The sequence below is a fragment of the Varanus komodoensis genome, unplaced genomic scaffold (assembly GCF_004798865.1).
Source record: "Varanus komodoensis strain SLA01 unplaced genomic scaffold, ASM479886v1 scaffold6_4, whole genome shotgun sequence".
Classification (NCBI taxonomy): Eukaryota; Metazoa; Chordata; class Lepidosauria; order Squamata; family Varanidae; genus Varanus; species Varanus komodoensis.
In genome coordinates, this window is record NW_025336347.1 from 8914575 (window position 1) to 8934169 (window position 19595).

A 19595-nucleotide genomic window follows, 5' to 3' on the forward strand; every position below is an offset into this window, starting at 1 on the left:
TCTGCTGTGTTTAAGTCCCATTGAAATCAGTGGGCCAGAAGTTAACTAGCTGGTGTTAGCGGTGATGGTTATTACTCTGTTGTGCTTGTTTGTTCAGGAGTCACAGTGGAGAATGCTATTAATGGGTACTAGCCTTGTTAGCTATGTGCTATCTTCATTATTAAAGGTGATATGCCTGCCTATGCCAGTTGCTGGCAGCGTGGGTATGTGAAACTCTTACATGTTACGTGTTGGGGCAAAAGATCCTCAAAAAATAGCCTGGTGGGATCTGAGCTAGCAGTGACTGAGCAAGAAAAGAATCTTAGGGAGGAAGTGGACAACTCACTTTTGACAAAATGCACATCTGCTGTGAAAAAGACATGTTCCATGTTAGGAATAATTAGGAAGGGGATTGAAAGTAAAACTTTATAAAATCTTTGGTGTGTCCATACTTAGACTATTGTGTACAGGTCTGATTACCATATCTGAAAGGATATTATGTTGAAAAAAAGTAAAGAAAGGCAAATGAAATGAATAACGGTTTGGAGCAACTCTCCTACCAAAAAAACAAAAAACCAGTTACAACAATTGGGACTGTTTAGTTTAGAAACAGGGTGAGTTAGGGGGCAGATGATGGAGGTGTTTAAAATTATGCACGAAGAGGAGAAAGTGGAGAGGGAGACATTTTCTTCCTCTCACATGATACAAGAACTCATGAAGCTGATTGGTGAGAGATTCCGGACAGATAAAAGGAAGTTCTTCACAAAGTGCATAGTTAAGCTATGGAATTCGCTGCCACAGGAAGTAGTGATGGTCATTCATTTGGACGGTTTTAAAGAGGAATGGATTAATTAATGGAGAAGGCTATCCATGGTTGCCGAGGAACTTGGACAGATGGAACCTTTCTACCCATCCTGCTTGAGAGACTCTGTGGGCAGCTGTTGTGGACAGAATTCTGCACCGGATGGGCCACTACTTCCATCCAACATGGTTTTTCTTACGTTCTTATGCTTGTATTTGAGATATTTAGCCTTTGTTACTGCTTAATCTTAAGCACATAATCCAATTGCCATGAAAGTTTATGCTGTTCTCTTGTTTGGCATTTTGACCTTCATCCACCTCTGTACTGCACATCTCTTAACGTATGCTCATAGCTTCTGCTGCCACAGAACACTGATACTGTCTGGTGAGTTCTGCTAATGTCAGTGAGATCTTTGTCTCACTGAAGTAACTGGTAGTTTATCTTAACACAGGGTTTTGGAAATGATATCCAGTATGTACAATGTAGTGGCCATCCCACAAGTTTATTCATGGCCCTTCTTTCAAATTCTAGAAGTAATGCTGTCCACCAAATTAGAGCATGGCAACAATGGGCTCAGCCTTTTAAGAACAAAGCTGAGAATTACTGTTAAATCGCATTAAACCAATGGCAAGTACTGTACACATATATGTTATACAGATATCAAATTTTCTAATTAAACATGATTTTAGAACCAGAAAGAGGAAACAAAATGAGATAGGGATAATGGACAAGAATGCATTTCAATAAAGAATGAATGATAGGCATATGAGATATGGTTTCTTTTCCTTATTGGCAGATTGTTCAAGCTTGCTGTCTTTAAACTGTTTCAAACAGCACAGTAATGAAAGCTGCATAGTCAAACTAATAGTATTGAAACTTAGCACACAGCCTTGAAAATTTGATGAATTTTCTTACTGGTCATTGAAGGGGGTGATCACAAACATGGATCAGACAGCTGTGCCCCATTGTGGTACTGTTTGTGAGAGATGTGGTAAACACCAAGGAAATGTATCTAGAATATATAGTGGTTCTAATCAAAACTGCAGTGAAATACTCCACTAAATGTCAGCGTGTTTCTGAATGGTCAGCCTAGGTTCCTTGAAATGAGCCTGGAAGTTCCTGTTCAGTTTTATCACACAGATTCCCATATCCATTGTCCCCTTTTCATTTTTTGGCCTCTCGGGAATTCTCGGGAGACCTTGTAACCCCTTATTGCTTTCTTAGTTCTTTCCCAAATTATGTCCTCCTGTGTACTTCATGGGCACAATTCTCCTGCAGAGATGTTGTAATAGATGTGAAATGAATTTTGGTCTTGTGCTGTGAGCATTAAGCTTTTGTAATGTCCAGTGGTGGTGGTGTTCCCTACACTATCTTCTGAAAAACTGTCCTTCAACATTATCCTGTATCTGCTGGCAAGCGAGGATTAGGAACACTTCTAACGAGCAACCATCTGCTATGAAAACCATTCTGTAGAGAGGACAGCAGAAAGAATTGTGGAAGTAAAACATGTGTTCCGGTAGTAACCATGTTGCTGTTTCCACTGATTTTTTTGTACCCGTGCAGAACCAGCAATTCAGGCACTGGCACAGGTTCTGTGTGAACACTTACTGCTAACCTGATGGTTTCTAGAAGGCTGGTAGGTTTAGCATGCTCCAATTTAGGATTGTTCAGTTCATAAAATATTATTGATAATATCTTCTCATTATTCGGTCTGGTAAAGTGTTCTTGAAGACAAGGAAACTTATGCTGCCTTGGAATATTGATAAACTATTTTTGCAAGTGTTCACAGTAACGTTCTTCTTCAGTGACCAGGTTAAAATGACACACAATGGCTTGTCATGGCTTGTTTAGGCTACAATGGGATGTTGGGTCCACAGGCACCATTTTGCATATACAACCTCTGTCTTAGGACTTCTTGTGATATGCAGATCTGTGAACAAGGGTTAAACAACCCTCATGTAACCCTAAAAAACTGGGTTATACAAGGTTTGTTGAACTCATGATCACCGAGTTCGCATGATATGATAATCCCCAGACAGGGATTGAATATATAAAATGGCAGCTACATGTACCACAGCATCACCAAAGGTTGAGTAACTTGCAGTGGGCTATTGTGTAATGCAAACAATGGCAGTGTGTAAGAAAGCTTTGGGTACCTTTGTAGGAGGAGGAATGTTATAAAACTCTAAAGATAATTTTGTATTTATTTCAGATTGTACCGATGCAATCTCATTTGGGATGTTATAGTTACATGCTATGTTAGTGTAAACAATAATAAAAACTGAATGTGGTGGTAAAATTGTGTTTTTCTAGAAATATAATTTTGGCCTTTATGCTAATATTTTGAGACAACTCTATTAAGAAAGTGTTCAGGGTTGTTGTTTTAATCTATACTATCTGTTGAAGAGTGGAAGGTCTGTCTTTGTATACTTTATATATGAGCACATACTCTGTAAGTCATTGACATTCAGTATAGATGGTATGGTACCTAACAATACCATCTCTTTGAGTCACTTCAGGGAAGTGCACTTCTAACACAGTTTTAGTGTAGAAACACATAGGATGTGTTCTCAGTCATTGTGTGACTACTTGTATAGTCATTCTTTCAGTGACCTGTTATTCTGTATTCTCCGTAAGTCTGGCCTTGGGACTTTGTGCAAAAGTTTCAGATGGAAAAAAACATGGTCTTGCCTGCTGACCAGGTAGAATAACTGGAATAATTTTGCTCACATACTCAAGGATTTTCCCTGACTTTTGTTTAACCTTACACTCATCCATATACACAGGAATAGTGCTAACCTCTAAATCTTCAAAAGAACTTGAGTCCAGAGTGGCAAAGAATTCACTTCTCACGTCACACAGCAATTTCTAGACCATTAGTTACATGAACAAACAGATGTTTCTGCCACATCAAACATGCCACTTGCAAATTTTATCTCTGTATAGGACATACCATCACTCTCGGTTTATGCAGGACAGGAGGCTAGGTGGCTGGCTTTTCTTTGCATCTCTTTCCTTGTTTCTCCTATCCATTTGTTTGCATTGAACAATCTGTACTGTATCCTCATGTTCAGTTCTCTCTGTATTAGAGTTTCTCTATAGCTGTAATATTTTGCCTACTCTAGAGCCTTTTAAAATTCTCAATTTTGTGTGGGTATTTTACTTCCTGTATACCTATCTAATAATAGACCTTACTTGGGTGGTGGAAGTCTCCAATTTGTTTTAATAGAAGCAAGCAGATTTTTTTTTAGAAAGAGAGGGTGGATAATTTCACATTTTATGCAACCATCATGTTTGTTAATGGTAATTCTTTAGAAGCCCATAGAAGTGTGAAGAGGCTACTCATGTTCACATACCAAATGCAGCACCCTGAAACATATTCATCACAAGTTCCCTTATGTTGAAACACAGGTTCCTCCTTCTTATTTTTGGTGCTGCCAAGAGACATACAGCAAATATCAGTAATCTATGTATATACATAGTGTAAAGCATAAATCAGTTCTAAAAGATCAAAACATACTAGTTCCCTATATATAGAACAGTTTCTATGATGTTTCTTTGTTTACATGTTTTTGGTATAAGGTGATGCAAAGTATATTGTAGCAGGTTCTCATTTATGATTTGTGAAAAGAATGTCATTCTGCATCTAATGATTACCAGCACTCTTAATTTTTACCTCAGGAGTTCTGATAATCATTTGTAGGACCTCTTGTCTCCCTTTTTCATTCACTCCTTCCCCCTATTCATAGAAATACATGGGAGTATTAACAGTGCCTTTGTTTTTAACTTGGATTTTCATTATGAGTCAGCTAAGCAGTGGTCATATACCAAACACATTTTTTCTTAAGGGCGAAGCTTTTCAGTTGTACAAACTATCTAAATATATTGTATCAACTTATTCTCTTTATATATATATTTATACATGGAGTGAAATTTTGTTATTCTTGTTTTATTTAGGATGTGTAAATTATGCTATCTTAAAAATATGCAAATGTAAATGTAATAGAAGATTTATACATTTTGCAAAAACCTACCAAAATTCCATGCCAAACCAAAAAAACAGGGTCTGTGATTTGCAGCATGATCACAGCTGTGTAAAATTCCACACACACACACACACACACACACACACACACACACACACACACACACAGTTCTCTGGAGATGTTTTCATAAAATTGGCTAACACTATTAGTCTTCATTAAGGGTATCAAAAAAGACTAAGCGATCTGTGGATTGCACCAGCCATGTTGCAGTATGTACAAGTTGGTACCCTTATAGAACATGTGGACACGTTGTCCTTTTATTTTTGCAGTTTCTGTGCTTTGTTGCAGACAAATCTTGATAAATTTTCCAGACATGGAAACAAAAAACACTGACAAGAGCTATTTTTTTCATTGACCCTAATGGACTCTTAACATTCAGTGCCTGGTTTTTCACCAGTTCAGTCTGCAAAATCAGTTGCTAATAAGAAAACAAAACAGTCTTAAACTGTTCAAATTTAAGAACAGCTAGGTGTGATATGACATCAGTTGTAAATGCCCCCTAGTGAAACTTGTCCTAAAATGGATCTCTGCCTTTAGTTTAAAGCTGAGTAAGTAAATTGTGGTGGTATTGTAAGCTCTATTCTCTCTCTTTTCCTCTAATTTTTAAGCTGGTGCTTTATTTCCCTAATAGAGTCAACCACTAACAGTACAAAAACAATTTTTTGAAAGACTCTCCTATTCACTCAATGGGAATACACATGACAAAGCGTCCTCATGCGTGACTTGAGCTGATGGGCATTTTGATATTAAGACTATGTCATTATGGAGAGAGAGAGAGAAAGAAGCAGGCAGTGCAGCTTGTTGATCGGTTCTTGTGCTGTTATTTATATCTGTTCCTGGAAAATACAGAGAAGGTTGACTCAATGACCCTCTTTTATTTTGTTTCAGATAGCCTCTTCTGTAGTGCGGGTTAGTTTTATTTTTAATTTTCTTTGAGATAGTATGGTACCACTTCAAGAAACTCATCACATGCAACTTACAGCTACTTTTTATTATCTTTCTTACTACCTTATTCCCAATATCCTATTTCATGCCATGTCTGCCAAGTCAGAGGTAGCCAAAACAATACAAATGTGATTGTTCTATGTGTAATTCATTTTATTTATTTGATTTCTGCACAGAAGCCAAATTTCTGCATATGCACATATATGCATGCACACATATACACATATGTAAACCCACACGCATGTCAAAACAAACATATTTTCTGCTCTGCTAGGGGTTTTGGGCAACAATTCTGCCCTATTATTGTTAATATTAATATAATAATAATAATAATAATAATAATACCTTGCCTTTATACCCCACCTTTCTTTCTCTTGCAAGGAAGCCAAGGCAGCTTACAAGGTTTTCTTCCACTCCATTTTCTCCGCACAGCAACAGCCCTGTGAGGTAGGTTAGGCTGAACATATGTGGCTGGCCCAAAGTCACCCAGTGGACTTCATGGCTTAGCAGGGACTAGAAGCCAGGTCTTCTGGGTTCCAGTCCAAAACTCTAACTGCTAAACCACACTTTCTGTGAATAAACTCTTACACATTTGAGGGATTGTAAAATTAGACTGGTGGCTCAAACATATGCCGAGCTATGTGTGCCCTTTGGGTAGGGCACTCCACTAACTATTGCAGCCCAGTAGGCACAAACAAAATAGTGCTGCAGCACAACTCTTACTATTATTACTGTTTCATTTCTATATCACCCCATAGCTGACGTTCTCTGGGTGGTTTAAAACAGTCCATCAAAACAAGGCAATAACTTACAATAAAAACACCATAACATCTTATCAAAGAAATGTTAAAATTTTAAAATAGCTAAAGCATACAGTATGACAAGGCCATGTGAACAAAACAAAAAACACCCGAAAAGGGCAATTCCCTCAAGCCTTTGGATAGCCGAATGTATTTTTAAAAGCCTCAGCATAATGGCTTAACCACATGCCAAAAAGATGACAAGGCTGGTGCCAGGCAGAGTGCAGTGGGGAGAGGATTCTATAGATTGGAGGTGCACCAGAGAGACACCCCCCCCCCCCGAATTGCCACCTGGATAATGAGCATTTACCACTGTATAAAGTTTAAGTGTCCCAAAATATCTCAAGTATATTTGGAACTGGAACTTTTTAAAAATGCAATTTCAGGTTTATTCTCTTTATTACATTTTAAGATATTTTCCTAAGATGTTTTTAGTAAAAGTCTCAATGTCATAAACACAGTTGGAGTGCCTCAACCAGCTGCAGTCTCCTCAAATACTACACTCAATCTCTGGGTCCTCCCTCACGTATTTGCCCTAAAACATTTCAAGTTTACCATAAACCTACATATTACCCAACAACTACGCATCCTTTTTCTTTAATGCATTCTATTCTTCATCTTGTGCTCCATAGAAATAATTACAGCAACACTTTCTGTGATCGTTCCGGGAAGGCTTATTGTTGGATTGTAAATGTGGAAGAACATAGCCAGTATGCCACTTCAAATACCAGCTTTCCTGAAATGGGTTCATTTTCAGTATCAAAAAATAAATGTCTGTTTTAGCATATAAAGACCACTCTCCCTGAGAAAGAATGGTACTTGCACAACAATGCAATTGCATTTATTTTATACATTGTGGTTAACCTCTGCATTTGAAAAGATTGTGTTACATCTTTCTGCCTATTTCTAGTAACTTGGCATACTTTCCCTGTGAAAGTTTTTAATTTCACTTCAATTTTAATTTCAACTAAATTTCACTTCCATATTTCTGTTTGCATTTCAATAAGAAATGCAAAATATTGTATTGTTATGTGCCAGTATACAGACTTCCAGAAGAATTTAACCCGGTAAAAATTACCAAATTGCCAATTCTGTTCTGGAACTAATAATGTGATGTCTGTAATAAGTTGCAATGCATTCAGCACATTCATATTTGCCAATATGACAGAAAAAAAAGGATTTCCAGTTTTTTTTTCCCAGTCTCCTGCATGTCTATTTTACATCCTTTTGTTTAAAGCTTTAAATTGCAAAGGATTCTTATTAATGCCAAATAAAATCTTTCTGAGGAAAAAATGTGAATGTGGGCAAAAATGTACAGTATTCAAGATAACTTGGGTATGTCATGTTAAGAAAAATCATTTAAGGTTATGGAAACTGTCAGAAAAATAATTTCTTTAAGAAATTTTTATGCAGAAGTTGAGTAAAGATATTTCAGAACATGGTTCATCAGTTAAGGCAACAGATATTTTTTCCCTAAGCACCACGTGGCCTAGATCAAAGCAACTCATGACTTGGATCAGTGCAGGCAAATCATTACCTATTGATTCAAATCCTGCTAGAAGATTAACCCCTTTGTGTTCAGAAGGATCTCTCCTCCCCACATGCTCACATGTGCGCATGCACAGCATTTTTGTTATAAACTATATTTGGGGATTTATGAAAGTTACAAAGCGTAAAGGTTAATTTTGCCTTCTAACCAATTGAAATAGCATCTTTTTGTTAAGTTCCTTGTCATAATTCATTTTATGGTTGGGAAACATTTACCTTTTTCTAATAAGTATGAAAAAGGCTACAAAGAAGGCATCAGGGCAAGGAAAAAATGCTAGTCTGTCACTATAGTGTTAAATATGCAATAACAGTGAGATACATGTTTTGTTTTCTGTTTTCTTACATAGCAGTTTGAGTCATAAATTCTAGGAATTATTTAAGATACAGATTGCAAGTACTGTGCATGGTGCAAAAATGTATTGTTCAAAACATTTTTCTATTGGGTAGAACATCAAGCTACACTGTTAAATGCTTCCAACATTCATTTCCTATGTTTGTTTCAGTTCTTTACAAACTTCTAATTAATCAATCAGACACATAACCTGCTTGCTACAAACTGCAAGGCTTGTGACTGTTCTGTTATAAAACTCAAACCAGGGCTTCATTAAAGAAAATAAACTTGTTCATTCTTGGATATTTAATTTTATTTATGTATTATACCTGTATGTTTTGCTTTCAATGCTACAGCAAGGTAAATTCATTCAAAGCATTGCATTATAATGCTTTCCTACTTTTTCCCTCCCCCATTCTTTCAGTTTATCCCATGAAGAGCACTCTCATAACCATCCACTTTATGGGCATGGAGTATGCAAATGGCCAGGCTGTGAAGCGGTATGCGAAGATTTCCAGTCTTTTCTAAAGTAAGAATATTTTTTCACATTTCATATATTTCATTAAGCATAATTCTGCTTTAGGATAAGCTGAGATACCTGCTGTCTGTAGCCTCACTTCAAGAGTGTCCATAGTAAGAGCCGTATTGGTATTGGTATAGAAGGGCATTTAAGGATGGCTGTTAAAAGAACTCATCCACAAAAGTCTGAAGTCAACAGCTACTGAATTTAGCTCTTCTCCATACAGGAATCACATGGAGTAGTGTTTGGATTTTCATGACAGCGCTCTGCCCTCCATCATGCCTACCAACCTTCATGTATACATTTTGTTACATATGTTTTTCCTAACTCTTACATATCACATACAAGCTTCAGCAACAAAGTCCTAATGTAACATTTTTATTTAAGTGATTGAGTTATGTTTCCCTGTTTTTCTTGAATATAGAGCAGCAATATTCATGTAAAATTAATTTGTATTAAATATGTAACAAATTAACAGTCAACACTATTAAAATTAAATTCTCATTATATTAATTGAGCTCTTTTACTTTGGTGCAGACTGCTTCACAAAGCCAACAAAAGTAGTTTCACTCACTGTGTGAAAATTGCCTTACTGTGTGTGTTGGAACCATATAGACAGGGGTTGTAACATATAAGCAGATACTGTTTTTGTATTTACCATGAAATATTAACACCCGCTGGCCTCCATTTTTGAGGCCTCGTGGAGAACAGGTGACGTTCCAGAGGACTGGAGGGTAGCATCAGTGGTCCCAATTTTCAAAAAGGGTAGTAGAAGGGACATGGGGAATTATAGACCTGTTAGCCTTACGTCCATTGTAGGAAAAACAATGGAAAGGCTCATAATAGAGAGAGATCTAGTGATGCTAGATAGGGAAGGGAGGCTAACAGCCACACAACACAGCTTCTGCAAAAACAGGTCCTGCCAGACAAACCTTGTGGAATTCTATGACAAGGTTTCGAGATGGCTAGATGGAGGGGATGCAGTGGATATGGTTTACCTGGATTTCATCAAGGCCTTTGACAACGTGCCCCATGATATTCTGGTGGAGAAACTGAGGAGTTTTGGGATACACCAAAGCTCTGTCCAGTGGATTAGGGCATGGTTGACTGACCGAAAGCAGAAGGTAACCATTAGTGGGAAATCATCAGGATGGCAGCCAGTGACAAGCAGGGTCCCCCAGGGCTCTGTCCTGGGGCCAATCCTGTTTAATCTTTTCATTAACGACATGGAAGAAGGGGTGAACAGTCTGCTGATCAGATTCGCAGATGACACTAAAACTGAAGCAGTGGCCACAACTGAGGAGCAGGTACTCCAGATCCAAAAGGATCTAGACAGACTATGGAAGTGGGCAGGAGACAACAGGATGGCGTTCAATGTGGATAAGTGCAAGGTCTTGCACTTGGGGCATAGGAATAGCTGTCATAAGTACAGGTTAGGTGACAAGTGGCTGGAGAGCACCACTTGTGAAAGGGACCTTGGGGTACTGGTTGACTGCAGGCTAAACGTGAGTCTGCAGTGTGATGCGGTGGTCAAGAGGGCAAACACCACCCTTGGTTGCATAGCCAGAATGGTGGCTTCTAGATCAAGAGAGGTATTACTACCACTCTATATGACTCTGGTGCGCCCACAACTGGAGTATCGTGCTCAGTTTTGGGCCCCTCATTACAGAAAGGATATAGCCAGGTTGGAGTCAGTGCAGCGCAGGGCCACAAGGTTTGCAGGGGATGGGGTATGAGGCGAGACTGAGGGAACTGGGTCTCTTCAACCTGGAGGAGACTCAGAGGGGATATGTTGGCGACATACAGTTATGTGAGGGGATGTCACATGGAGATGGGTAGAGACCTGTTCTCCCCTGCAGAGGAAGGCAGGATGCGCTCCAACAGGGCAAAGCTCAGGGAGCCAAGGTTCCATTTGGATTCCAGGAAGCATTTCCTGTCAGTTAGGACCCCAAGGATGTGGAATGGGCTTCCACGAGAGGTTGTTGAGGCCCCATCGGTACGGATAGGCTGGACGTGCACATGGTGGACCTGTCGTGAGCGGAGCCGGCTGGTGCCGGAGGTCAGACTAGATGGCCCAGGAGGCCCCCTTCTGACTCGCTCTGTTTCTATGTTTCTATTAAGTATACATCTTTTAGACTCATGTAGCAAAGCTGCTGTAACTAGTTTCATAGTTGTTTGCCTCAAAAGGTGTGCATGAATTTATGCATGATGGGAGAGCAGGGTTGAACCATTCCATCCCTCTTGTATGCATATTGACTTGGTTTATATAAATGCCCTGACATGGATATGGTAAACATGGATATTTGGATGTGGTAAACATGTATATGATCTCATTCCATATTCAAGGTAGGGCAGTGAGTATGTGATCCCCATCACACATGTTCTACATGGGGATCAGTCTGATGTATGTATCAGTTGCGCTGAATTAATATGCACAGTGGAACATTTTACTTGCTTCTGGCCCTGAAGCTCCTTGGAGAATCAAGAACGCAGAGAGATGATTTCTTTATTGGACAGTGTATGAATGCCCCTGACATGTTTTGTTAGCTATTATGAAATTGATTAACAGACACAATTCAGAAGCATTTTTTTAAGCCCATGACTCAGAAGTATCTTTTTAGGCACCCATATTTTACAAGTCTCCTGCTCAATATGACTTGTGCATTGCCAGTTCCCATAGCTTCCTGGTTTAGTGCTCAGTATGCAAGAATTTCTGAGCCCTCTACAGTTTTTCAAGGGATACATGTGCAGAACTGTTCCAATTCAAGTGTCTGGCTTAACAGGTTTGGGACTGACTTTCCATATTTGCTGAAGTCACATACCACTCTTACTGAATATTATGTTACTGGTTTCTGTGCTTACAAAGGAGGCCTGAGTATTTCCTGAAATACTAAGCCTGAGTATTTTCTGTAGAAACTAGTCCTTGGGTATTGCCACAGAGAGAAGGGATAATGCAGAATTGCTGTTCCATGCTTCCTCTTGTACAGCTTATCAACAATTGATGGCATGTTGTCTTTCGACTTTCTGCCTACCATCTGGTAGCTACTTTAACCTATTATATTTGCACTTGTCTCATTGGCAGACTTTGGACACAGAACTCTCTTAATAGTATTCTTACTCTTATAATGCTCTCAACTATCTCTAATACTTTGGCACAGTTTCTTTAACATCCCCCCCTTTTAATGTAGCAGTTGTACATGTTAGATTTGATTTGCTATTGAAAGGACCTTTGAATAAAATTACAAGAATGCTGATACAAATTGGGTATGCCATCATTCAGATAGTGGGGTGGGGTGAGGGAATGTGAAATTCAAAATTACGTACCTTGCATATTACACTTTCCAAAAAAACCCCCTAAATGTAGTAAATCAGAGGTATTGACACAGTTCTGTAGTGGTTATTCCCAAGGTAAGAGACCCTATAGGGTCTTTGATTGTAAATACTGTACAAATAACAACACCAGTTGTCTGCTGTTAACAGGATAAATTAGCGGATGCATATTTATTTCCATTTTTCTTTTTGAAGAAAAGAAATTGTTTAAGTCACGCCTTTACACAGGGGTTTGCTGGATTGTTCATTCCCATCCTTAGACCATCATTGGTGATCATGAAATTGTAGCATCCGTTAGTGCTAACTGCTGTCAGCAGGCGATTATGCTAAAACTAATTAAACCAATGCACCTCCATTGCCTTAGAATACTCAGGTAACATAAAAACAAAAAAGGCAATTTTTACTAGTGTGATAAAATGGTCTCATTCTTTGCTATAGAAATAAAATAGGGAGACTTTGCATGCCCTGTCTCACAAACATATTTTATGTTATATAATATGGGAAGATGGGTGTTCCTTGTAGAGGAGCCACTTGGCTTCCTTTCTTCCTTTAAAGATAGGTGCTATTCTCAGACATAGCATTGAAAACTTTTTTGAGTTAAAATTTGTGCTGGCAATACACCTTTTTGATCTATACACTGTAGCTTTTTATGCATCTCCTTCCAAGGCTTGTCTTTTAGAACATCTTTTGTGAGACAGAGGTAGACCTCTGGCCTCCAGCTACCAGTTGCCATAATGCCTCTCCACTGTCCATGTTGATTGCAGCTTAAGGGAGGTATAGTCCAAAACACCTGGAAGGCAACATGTTGTTTACCCCTAGTCTCCAGATCTTCATGAAGGTCATTCCAAGGTGAAGAAATGTTCTCTATGAGGCTCTGAGTACATAAATTTATAGTAAGAATCATTTTCCATTTTTTCAGGGACCCAAAGAGAACATTCCTTCACCTTGGAGTGCCCTCTGGGAGGCTTTGAGAGTAAATTCATACCAAAATTAATCTCCATATTTTGGGATATGGGAAGTTACTTAGTTATTTCATTCATTCATCATTTCCTTTCTCTGCTGCATCATGGCCAATGGCAGATCATAAAAATACCAACCTAAAAACACAACATAATAAAACATGATATAAAAGTTTGTTAAAATTTTAACATAAAAATTGCAAACAATTTGAAACAGCTAAAACAATTACAGTGTAAATGTACAGTGAATATATAAGGCAACTCAAACTAAGACCCTATCAAATGCTTGGGAATAGAGGACTCTGTTAAACTGGGCACCAAGAAGATGAGAAGTGGCCCTCATTGGGGACAGCATTCCGTAGTTGGGGATGTTACCATCAGGAAAGTCCCTCTCCTTTTTTAACATCTTCCAGTTTTTCTCCAGGAGGCACATACCTCCCATAGGCATCAGCTAATTTGTATCTTATCTATGTATACTTTTATTCTATTTTATTTAAGGATATTTTAACTGGTTTAATTCATTGAGCATTTCATTTTTATGTCTCCTTTCTTATCTTCTCTTTTCTCTATTTTTATCTATTGATTTTATTTCTTTACTGTTACTATGTGTGCTGTTAAATGTATTGTTAATTGTATTATTGTAATTATTGCCATTTAACGCATTGTGACCTACTCTGAAAGCGTCATAGCTATGGAGTGGGGCATACAAATCAAATAAATTAAAGAGCTTAGCATATGGATGGGTTCATCTTGGGAGTGGTACTCCATCAGGTATTGCAATCTTAAGGTTTTATAGGTCTTTATAGCTCAAAGACAACACCTTGACCTGGACACGGAAGCATATGGTCCGAGAGGGCCAGAATTGGTGTTTTATGTTCAGCTCTCCTGTTTCTTGCTATCGTTCTGGCTGTTGCACTCTGCACAAGCAGCTGCTTTTGTACTTCAGGCTGTTCCATAAAGAGCACATTGCAGTAATTTAACTTGGACAAGTGCATATTGAGGCCAGCTTATTTTGATCCAAACGGGGATAGCAAGATCGCCAACTGAAACTGATAGAAGGTTCTTCATGCCACTGAGGTCATCTGAACCAAGTGGCAATGATGATTCCAGAAGAACCCCAGAGTTACGAACCTGTTCCTTCAGAGTAGAGCAAACCCATCCAGAACAGACTGAATACCCTCAAATATTTTCCGGTATCTTCAAGCTTTAGAACCATCTTTACTTTCCATACCTTGATTGGAGGATAGGTTAAAGTTCAGAATTCAAATGTAGTACTAAGCTGTAGTTTGCAATAGCCAAACCATGGTATAGCATTATGTCTACACTTTTGCACTTTTACAAATTATTTATTATTAAACTTATATTCTGCTATGTTGGCCCATAGGCCCATAGGCCCTCCAAACAGATTACAGCAAGACAAAAACATGTTATAGCAATAAAAATCAATCAAAACAATAGATGGTAAAACAAAACAACACACACAACAACACAAAGCTGAGGGGTAATAATTTAAAACTGTATAGATTAAACAACGTTACTAAAATTATCAAGATAAAATCAAATTATTAAAATGCCTACAAGATAAAACTGTTTTTGCCTGGCGCCAAGAAGATTGTAACAAGGGCAGTGATCCATTCATTGCAAATACATATTTCAAGCAACCTCTCAGACATCCATATACATGGACATCACCAGATGGTCAATACTAAAATCAAATGGACTACATAATTGGAAACAGAAGGTGAAGTTGTATTCTAACTACCAAAACAAGACCAGGAATAGATTGCAGTAGTGACCATCAGCCATTAATATTAAAAATTGGAGTCAAGCTGAAAAAGACCACTAAGAAAACAGTGCCTAACGCCCCTGAAGACTTTAAAATCCACATAAAGAACAAGTTTACATTACTCAGCATAATTGACTGTAAACCGGAAGAACTGTGGACTGAGTGGTATGGTGTGAATTGGTGTCCTGCAATAGCAGGGAGTTGGGCCCAATGGCCTTCTTGGCCCCTTCCAACACTACTATTCAATGATTCTATTAAACTAGACATTATAAGGGAAACTACCAAAAGAGAATTCCTATAGCAAAATGAAAGAAAAACCACTTAGATGAATGACAGAGGAAACACAGTTGTGAAGGCCAGGCAGGAAGCAAAGGTGACAGAAATAGGGTCAGAAGCCTGAATGTGACTTTTCAGTGACCTTCATGTAGAGACAAAAAGAAATATTACAAGAGCTAATATAGAGAGAGAGAAGAGAGCAAATGAGATACCTCTTACAGAGAGCCACAAAAATCAAACGGAAATTCAAATCTAGTTTAAGAAGGCTAAAAGACAAACAGGGACACACTATCTGACCAAGAAGAAATAAAGACAAGTTGGGAAGAATATACAGAAGAACTATGCAAAAGAGATAAGAGGATGACTCCTTTGAAGCAGAATCCTGTGACGAATAACATGCAATATTAGTCATAAAAGCTGAAGGAAGAAGCAAGACGCCCAGAATAGATCATGTAAGCTCGAGTATGGTTGTGTAGTAACCATGGGTAGCACAAGCCATATGCCAGTGTGATTTTCGATTTCAGAAAATCTGTTGGGGCTGCAAGTACAGTATAGTGCTAGAATTTCCCAACAGAGTGTTTTGAGACATGGCTCTATTGGGGTAGGAAAGAGATAAAAGAACCTTTGCGTAGATCACTTTGTTTTCCTCTTGTATGGCCCTCTTTCAGGGTCTAGCTGGGACTGCTTTACATAGCATGGTTTTGCTGAATGCAGCCCATGGCTTTTCCGACCAAATTTAGCCTGAACATTTTACTCAGTATTTGATACCTTCCTTAAGGAAGGTACCACCTCCAAGAGAGACTCAGCTTGTTGCAGCAAGGAGGTCCTTCTCTGTGATGACCCCCAATTATGGAACAGTCACCTCATTGAGTCCCATCTGGCACTAACTCTGCTATCCTTTCAGCACCAGGGTAAATCTGCCCTCTACACCAAGGCACTTAAAAGCTTTAATGGCAGAGGTAGGGGTGTGTGTGTGTGTCAGTCAGGGGAAGGAATTTATGTCCGCTATTCTTAATTTGTCTTAGTTATTTAAGCTGTTTATCTCCAGTTTTTAAATTTATGTAGTTAAAAGTCATGTGATTACTATTTGTAATTTAAACTGCATTTTATTAATGGTTGAAAATTATCAGTAGTGCTTCAGTTAATGACAGAACAGAAACAACAATATAGTTCAATATTGTCGATTGATTGATTCTCCAAGGTTTCCAGTAGTTTTTCCAACATTCCTGGAGTTGTGGGAGACTGAACCTGTGCGAAGTATGCACTCAACTACTAAGCTACACCTTAGAGGTCATACAGAATCCCATTAGGAGATTTAGCAAGTGTGTCTGTTTGCAGATGCATCACTGCAGCTGATAGCATTCCCCACCCACCAAATGCAGAGAATAAATATATGTACATTATCATTGACAAAAAGGACTAAATGTTGTGTTGCTGAAATTTGCTTTCAGATGAAGGAAGATAGATATTGTTGTTAGTCGAGAAGTCGTGTCCGACCCATCACAACCCCATGGACAATATTCCTCCAGACCTTCCTGTCCTCCACCATCCCCCAGAGTCCACTTTAGATAGTAGAGTATAACAAAAGAAGGCACCTTCCTTTGGAAGACAGGAAACTTTTGTTCCCCCTGCAGACTGTTGGTATGCCTACATCCAAAGACAAGCTTTGCTTTCTTTGCATGATAACGGCAGGCAGTGTTTGGACATAGTTTCAAATCTGAACTGACAGATGCTACCAAAAATGGTGCCATGAAAGTACAGTGGGGGTAGTTTCATTGCATTTATTCAATATCATTTATGTACGTGTGTGTGTGTATGTAGTTAGCATCTCACAAGAGTGAATAATTTTTGCAGCAGAAACCTGTAGGCTGCACAGTATTAGTGTGTGTGTCTGTGATTTTGCAGTGCTTGGAGCAGTAACACCTTTAATTGGAATATGTTTTAAAATTGAGCTTTTTGCCAATTGTAAATTGAGGCTTGCTGGTAATCTACTTCATGTGAATTTGACTTTTAATAAAACTAAGGAAGGCTTGTGTGAAAGAAACTTATTCGGCACACTCTGCAATGTTTTCACAAGTGTTTTTATCATGGTAACATCTTGTTTACTTTAGTTGCTTGCCTAAAACTACTTGGAACATGTTAAGAAAACATTTCAGGAAAGTTTCTAAAAGAGGCTTTTGTTTAACAGCAACTAGGAGACTGCTCAGCTCACAAAGGTGTTAACTTTCAACCCCTTAAGCACTTCCACATGAAATTCCAGTAACTATGCTTGTGGTTTTGGGGAGGAAAAAGTACACATTAAAGAGCACAGGTATATGCTAATACATGTTGAAGGACGGCCGGAAATCATAAATTGTTTCAAATGCATTAATTGCTATTATTTGCATGTCAGAAAGTTTTAGAGCTGAAATTACCTATTGAGTTAACACAACAGGGACTTACGGTAAAATTGGTCTGACATTAGAGGAAGAAGATATAGGGGAGGAAAGCCTATTGAAGATATATATATAGTTTGAACATTTAAACACATGGCTCTTGCCAGTGCACTTCTTTGAACATTAATAAAATAGATGGCTGGCTAAAGGTGTTTCATGCTATTAATCCACTATAAATGCTGACAGGATCACCAAAGTGTAGGGAATCTGTTCAGTGAGAATATACCTTAACTCTGAACAGATGAAGGAAATAGTTTGTTTTATTCCCAAGGTTGTCAAATGTGTAAGTTGGAGTTCAGATTTGAATGCCACAGGTTTTACAGCATCCTTATTAACCTTACTGACATTGTACGGAAGTTCAAGACCTTTCCAGTAGTTACATCACTTAAAAAGGTCAGAGTGGCCTAAATACCACACTGCCCTCTAGTGATGTATATTAGAAAGAAAGCTTTTCAGTGAAGTGACCCAAAGATACTATTGCAGATATCCTTACTCTGCATTGCTTAGAAGGAAATAAAATAATTTATTATTTTAGTTTAATCATTTAGTTTTCTAAATGAACTAGTAGCTATGAAATGAGAGTCTCTGTTCACTGAAGACATTTGCTTCATTCTGTATACACTTGGAACTAAACCTGTTTTCTTTCATAATTACGGATGAGAGTTTAAGCTGTGCTTAGTTTATATTTCCCAATGTTAATTTCCGGTATCTAATCAGAAAGCATTACTTAAGAGACAAGGATCATCTTTGTTTCATACTTTTTATTGACACCATCTCCCACATTATTGCTATGTCTAAATGGTAAAATTTATTATTAGCAATAGTGTCACAAAAGTCTGAGACAGCGATTTTCCTTTCAATAAAAGTAGTTAAAAACCTTTTAGAAAATCCATAATTTTGATTGCTGGTACTTCATAAATGTATAACTGGTACTTTTTAGCTGTCTCTTTAGGGGAAAATGAGTTTTATCACCTACAGTACCTGGGTTAATGAAATTGTATGTTGGAATTTAGCCAAAATGAAAGATGAGATCATTCAGAGGTACTAGTATTAGCAACAGGTCGCATAAAAAGCATTGACTTCTTGAGAAAAGTATCATTATCATGGTATGAGTATGTGATTATTTGTCATTTTCAGTTTTTGTACTTTTCAAAGAAAGCTAAAAATGTTATAGTGAAAGTCCAGTGACCTTTAGTAAGCTGAAAGAAATATAGACATGTCCATTATTGTTTGGAAAATGAATTGGCTGGCTTTTAATTTGAGGCTTAGTTTCCTGTTTATCCCTTTACAAAAATATAACTCATAGTTCAAATTTTAAATAAGTGTTTCCTTTCATCCTCTTAGCTCTAATTGTTTGGGTGGGTATTAGCCATCTAGAAAATCCCATGCAAAACAAATATACATCCAGTAGGATTTTTAAAAAAGAAAAAAATAACAGCAACGGGCAGGCCAGTTGTGGAAATTCACAGGGATTTGTTGTTTGTTCTCCTTGTTGTGTTGTTGTTGTTATGGGCAACCTGTGTTTATGTGAGCTGCCTCCCCATCAGAATGGACAGTTCCAGTCCAAAGAGAAGCATTTGATTTGCTGCTTTTTAACTTTGACTTTATTTTTTTTAGAGAATTCTAGATATGTATCATCATATGGTGATAAAGGAGAGCTGTGCTGTGCCCTGACACAGAAGCTTAAATTCAGGCTCTTTACTGAAGACTCTTTTGAGATATGTAAGCAGTGCAGGAATCCTGAAAGGCTGACAGGCAAGGCTGTTGGTTTGAAATGTGCCTGGACTCTCTAACCAAATTTGCCTTTAAATGCTGCCATATTTTCCCTCTCCATTGGA

At 38.1% G+C, this 19595-nt stretch overlaps 1 protein-coding gene across 17 annotated transcripts in view; it reads left to right on the forward strand.

Moving 5' to 3' along the window:
• Nucleotides 1-19595, forward strand: part of FOXP1 (forkhead box P1) — a 664276-nt gene that overhangs the window by 586186 nt on the left and 58495 nt on the right. For all 17 annotated transcript variants that reach the window (XM_044451999.1, XM_044452001.1, XM_044451998.1 and 14 more), the window contains one exon: nucleotides 8876-8980. In XM_044451999.1, coding sequence (XP_044307934.1) covers nucleotides 8876-8980 — 105 coding nt within the window. The remainder of the gene's footprint in view (nucleotides 1-8875; nucleotides 8981-19595) is intronic.